At 60.6% G+C, this 5,663-nt stretch overlaps 1 protein-coding gene across 1 annotated transcript; it reads left to right on the forward strand.

Moving 5' to 3' along the window:
- The first annotated feature begins 758 nt into the window (after window positions 1-758).
- On the forward strand, window positions 759-4,868 carry LOC140107095 (ephrin-A2-like). The gene is made up of 6 exons (XM_072131646.1): window positions 759-872; window positions 2,194-2,581; window positions 4,017-4,085; window positions 4,166-4,240; window positions 4,319-4,550; window positions 4,627-4,868. Exons 1-5 carry the CDS (start codon window positions 759-761, stop codon window positions 4,405-4,407), a joined length of 735 nt encoding a protein of 244 aa, XP_071987747.1. The 3' UTR covers window positions 4,408-4,550; window positions 4,627-4,868.
- Window positions 4,869-5,663: the final 795 nt, after the last annotated feature.

Raw genomic sequence — 5,663 nt, forward strand, 5'->3', positions numbered from 1 at the left:
CAGTGACGGCAGCGGGGACAAGCGTGCCATTGTCTGCTCATCCATCCACACCTCGGGGCGCGTGGCGTGGGGCCAGGGGTGGGGCCAGGGGTGGGGCCGGCTTTGGCTATACCTGCGAGGCCTGTAAATGTCTCTTGTAGACTCCAGCAGGTGCAGGGTCTCAGTGATAGGACAGCGATGCCCCCCATGTCCTGTCTGCCCCTTGTTATGGGGGGTCGGAGGATCCTGGAATAGTATTGGCCCGTCTAGTTGTCATGGTCACAGGGGCACGCGGAGCACATCCTGCCACCACCAGCTGCAGGGCATGCTGGGGGTTGTAGTCGCGGGGGTGTGATACACGCCTTATCATGTTTTGGCTGAACTCTTACACATTCCTCCTTAGCACACAAGTTCCTTGTACAAATATTTACTCCCTGGGTGTACGTGGCTGTGAGCATAGCGTGCGAGGGCGTGTGCCGCTGTGCAGGGCTCCTCCAGCATGCCCCAGCCGTGGAGGGTGTGTGTGATCCCGGTGCCCCCCCACGGCTGCTTCCCCCGGTGGTCTGTGGATGTTTTGGGTCCCTCTGGATGTTTGCAGATTTCAGGGCGGCAGTGAAGTCACTAGGAGATTAGATATGGAGCGGGGGTGACCCTAGACGCCCCATGTTTACTTTCTGTAGTGGCCGCCCTTTGCTTTGATAAGGTCCAGAGATATGGAGGTCCCATGTTCTCTGCCGCTCCCGGGACCTGGTCACGTGACACATTATCCCCTCACTTTCATGCACCCTCTGGATGTGTTGTTGGGTCTTTATCCTGATGTTGGCCACTTACTCATCCGGCTGACTCTCATCTTGGTTGTACACGTTCTCATTGGGCTCAGTGTCTGGTGTAGGGTGACTCTTATGATAGGTATCCAAGCTTCATCTGTATCGTAAGTTGTCAATCACTATGGCTCGGATAACTCTATACCTGTGATGGTTAGTGTGGCTGGCCCGGAGCGGCAGCTGACAGGTCACGGTGTGGCTGGCCCGGAGCGGCGGCTGACAGGTCACGGTGTGGCTGGCCCGGAGCGGCGGCTGACGGGTCACGGTGTGGCTGGCCCCGGAGCGGCGGCTGACGGGTCACGGTGTGGCTGGCCCCGGAGCGGCGGCTGACGGGTCACGGTGTGGCTGGCCCCGGAGCGGCGGCTGACGGGTCACGGTGTGGCTGGCCCCGGAGCGGCGGCTGACGGGTCACGGTGTGGCTGGCCCCGGAGCGGCGGCTGACGGGTCACGGTGTGGCTGGCCCCGGAGCGGCGGCTGACGGGTCACGGTGTGGCTGGCCCCGGAGCGGCGGCTGACGGGTCACGGTGTGGCTGGCCCCGGAGCGGCGGCTGACGGGTCACGGTGTGGCTGGCCCCGGAGCGGCGGCTGACGGGTCACGGTGTGGCTGGCCCCGGAGCGGCGGCTGACGGGTCACGGTGTGGCTGGCCCCGGAGCGGCGGCTGACGGGTCACGGTGTGGCTGGCCCCGGAGCGGCGGCTGACGGGTCACGGTGTGGCTGGCCCCGGAGCGGCGGCTGACGGGTCACGGTGTGGCTGGCCCCGGAGCGGCGGCTGACGGGTCACGGTGTGGCTGGCCCCGGAGCGGCGGCTGACGGGTCACGGTGTGGCTGGCCCCGGAGCGGCGGCTGACGGGTCACGGTGTGGCTGGCCCCGGAGCGGCGGCTGACGGGTCACGGTGTGGCTGGCCCCGGAGCGGCGGCTGACGGGTCACGGTGTGGCTGGCCCCGGAGCGGCGGCTGACGGGTCACGGTGTGGCTGGCCCCGGAGCGGCGGCTGACGGGTCACGGTGTGGCTGGCCCCGGAGCGGCGGCTGACGGGTCACGGTGTGGCTGGCCCCGGAGCGGCGGCTGACGGGTCACGGTGTGGCTGGCCCCGGAGCGGCGGCTGACGGGTCACGGTGTGGCTGGCCCCGGAGCGGCGGCTGACGGGTCACGGTGTGGCTGGCCCGGAGCGGCGGCTGACGGGTCACGGTGTGGCTGGCCCGGAGCGGCGGCTGACGGGTCACGGTGTGGCTGGCCCGGAGCGGCGGCTGACGGGTCACGGTGTGGCTGGCCCGGAGCGGCGGCTGACGGGTCACGGTGTGGCTGGCCCGGAGCGGCGGCTGACGGGTCACGGTGTGGCTGGCCCGGAGCGGCCTGGGCTGTAGTGAGGATCGGCTTGTGGTGGTGTAGATCACATCCGGTTTCTCTTTCCATGACATAGCTTGTACTTGCCCTTTTGCCTCTAGATTTGCCCCGATCACTGACTATGTTTTGTGTCCCGGCAGGTTCCTTAAGGAGGACTACACGGTGCACGTGGCTATCAACGATTACCTGGACATTTACTGCCCGCACTACGACCCCCGGGTCCCTGTGGAGAGGACGGAGACTTTTGTGCTGTATTTGGTGGAACGTGAGTGGTATGAGGGCTGCTACAAGACCCCCAAGGCCTACAAGCGCTGGGAGTGTAACAAGCCGCATGCACCATTCGGGCCGCTCAAGTTCTCTGAAAAGATCCAGCGATTTACCCCTTTTTCCCTCGGAGTGGAGTTTCATACGGGGCAAGACTATTACTACATATGTAAGTGTCACATGACAGGACGCCATAATGTGCCCCCTGTATATACTGTATATGGAGATGGGATTCCCCCCCCCTCCGTGATATATAGATTGGTAGTGTATGTATATAGAGATGGGGTACCCCCCACCCCTCAGGGGTATATAGAGCAGTGGTACCCCCCGGTGATGGAGGAATCGCTCCTAATGACGCATCTCCATTATTTTCATAACTTTTTTTTGCTCAGAGTATTGCTCTTCTGGGGTGGTCCTTCAAAATAAAGACAGACTACCTGGGAAGTGCAACACAATGCTCAAAATAATGATCTTGTGTTGCTCCTCTGGGGCGGCTTCTCTTTGTTTTGATCTTGTGTTGCTCTGCAGGGGCGGACTTTTTGTTTTGATCTTGTGTTGCTCCTCTGCAGGGGCGGTCTCTCTTTATTTTGATCTTGTGTTGCTCCTCTGCAGGGGCGGTCTCTCTTTATTTTGATCTTGTGTTCCTCTGCAGGGGCGGTCTCTCTTTATTTTGATCTTGTGTTCCTCTGCAGGGGCGGTCTCTCTTTGTTTTGATCTTGGGTTGCTCTGCAGGGGCGGACTTTTTGTTTTGATCTTGTGTTGCTCCTCTGCAGGGGCGGTCTCTCTTTATTTTGATCTTTTTTTTCCTCTGTAGGGGCGGTCTCTCTTAGTTTTGATCTTGTGTTGCTCTACAGGGGCGGTCTCTCTTTATTTTGATCTTGTTTTCCTCTGCAGGGGCGGTCTCTCTTAGTTTTGATCTTGTGTTGCTCTGCAGGGGCGGCCTCTCTTCGTTTTGATCTTGTGTTGCTCTGCAGGGGCGGTCTCTCTTTATTTTGATCTTGTTTTCCTCTGCAGGGGCGGTCTCTCTTCGTATTGATCTTGTGTTCCTCTGCAGGGGCGGTCTCTCTTAGTTTTGATCTTGTGTTGCTCTTCCGGGGGCGGTCTCTCTTAGTTTTGATCTTGTCTCTCTCTGCAGGGGCGGTCTCTTAGTTTTGATCTTGTCTCTCTCTGCAGGGGCGGTCTCTCTTAGTTTTGATCTTGTCTCTCTCTGCAGGGGCGGTCTCTCTTAGTTTTGATCTTGTGTCTCTCTGCAGGGGCGGTCTCTTAGTTGTGATCTTGTGTCTCTCTGCAGGGGCGGTCTCTTAGTTTTGATCTTGTCTCTCTGCAGGGGCGGTCTCTCTTAGTTTTGATCTTGTGTCTCTCTGCAGGGGCGGTCTCTCTTAGTTTTGATCTTGTGTCTCTCTGCAGGGGCGGTCTCTTAGTTGTGATCTTGTGTCTCTCTGCAGGGGCGGTCTCTCTTAGTTTTGATCTTGTGTTGCTCTGCAGGGGCGGTCTCTCTTTATTTTGATCTTGTGTTGCTCTGCAGGGGCGGTCTCTCTTTATTTTGATCGTGTGTTGCTCCTCAGAGGTGGTCCCTCATTATTTTTCTGTTCCTCTTTTTTTAGCGGTACCGGATGTGGGCAGTGTTGGTGAATGTCTCAAGCTGCGAGTGTCCGTCTGCTGCGGTCCCACAAGTAAGTAGCCCCCTGTCCCTTATAGTGGGGAGCCAGCAGTTATTTGGGGGTGGCTGTGACATTCTGTTTTCCTCCTGTAGATAGACCAATCACAGAGATCCCACTATCGCAGCCTCGGGGGGCGGAGCCTGGCGGCAGGTCGTCCTCTCAGGGAGGTAGGTATCTGTTCCTGCCCCACACGTGGCATGCTGGGAGATTGTGGCCCCTCATCTTCTGCTCTTTATTCCTTGCAGATCCCAGGGGTCGCAGTGGGGGCTCCTCACCCTGGTCACATGTGTCCTCCACCTTCCTGCTCAGCCTCCCCCTCCTCCTCCTCTGGTGATGTTGGGGTCCTGGGGGCGGACCCCTCTTCAGCATCTGCTCCTCCTGGACAGCGGGGCCCCAGGACAGACTCTTCCTGTAGAGGGGTTGTGCACTTTACCATGGGGCCAGCCGGTGCCTCCAGTGACCTCGTGCCCTGAGGAGGTAAGTGCATATCTGCTGCATGGCTGATAACAGGGAGTAATAGCATGATGATGTTTCTGATCTCTGAACTCTCTAGTTACAGGTGCCGGGAGCGAGGACCCCGGGCGGTGAAGTGGGCTCCGAACCTCCCCAAATCCCATATGGACCCTTTATTAACAAGGACACGCCCCCATTCCAAGGAGGCCCCTCCCCCACATTGGGGGCATCTTGTGTCTTCTGTGAAGATGATTTTAGGATTTTCAAAACTTTTTAGGATTTTTTGTGTCAAATTATTTTTTTATTGGAAACTGAGCCAAAAATAAAATATTATTAAATAAACCAACGATCCAGCGATGTCCAGCGGGGGGCGCCACGGGGCGATAGACGGAGAGCGGGGGGCGCCACGGGATGATAGACGGAGAGCGGGGGCGCCACGGGGCGATAGACAGAGAAGGGGGGGCGCCACGGGGCGATAGACAGAGAGCGAGTGGGGGGCGCCACGGGGCGATAGACAGAGAGCGAGTGGGGGGCGCCACGGGGCGATAGACAGAGAGCGAGCGGGGGGCGCCACGGGGCGATAGACAGAGAGCGAGCGGGGGGCGCCACGGGGCGATAGACAGAGAGCGGGGGGCGCCACGGGGCGATAGACAGAGAGCGAGCGGGGGGCGCCACGGGGCGATAGACAGAGAGCGAGCGGGGGGCGCCACGGGGCGATAGACAGAGAGCGAGCGGGGGGCGCCACGGGGCGATAGACAGAGAGCGAGCGGGGGGCGCCACGGGGCGATAGACAGAGAGCGAGCGGGGGGCGCCACGGGGCGATAGACAGAGAGCGAGCGGGGGGCGCCACGGGGCGATAGACAGAGAGCGAGCGGGGGGCGCCACGGGGCGATAGACAGAGAGCGGGGGGCGCCACGGGGCGATAGACAGAGAGCGGGGGGCGCCACGGGGCGATAGACAGAGAGCGGGGGGCGCCACGGGGCGATAGACAGAGAGCGAGCGGGGGGCGCCACGGGGCGATAGACAGAGAGCGAGCGGGGGGCGCCACGGGGCGATAGACAGAGAGCGAGCGGGGGGCGCCACGGGGCGATAGACAGAGAGCGGGGGGAGCCACGGGGCGATAGACAGAGAGCGAGC

Source organism: Engystomops pustulosus, unplaced genomic scaffold (assembly GCF_040894005.1).
Source record: "Engystomops pustulosus unplaced genomic scaffold, aEngPut4.maternal MAT_SCAFFOLD_112, whole genome shotgun sequence".
Classification (NCBI taxonomy): domain Eukaryota; kingdom Metazoa; phylum Chordata; class Amphibia; order Anura; family Leptodactylidae; genus Engystomops; species Engystomops pustulosus.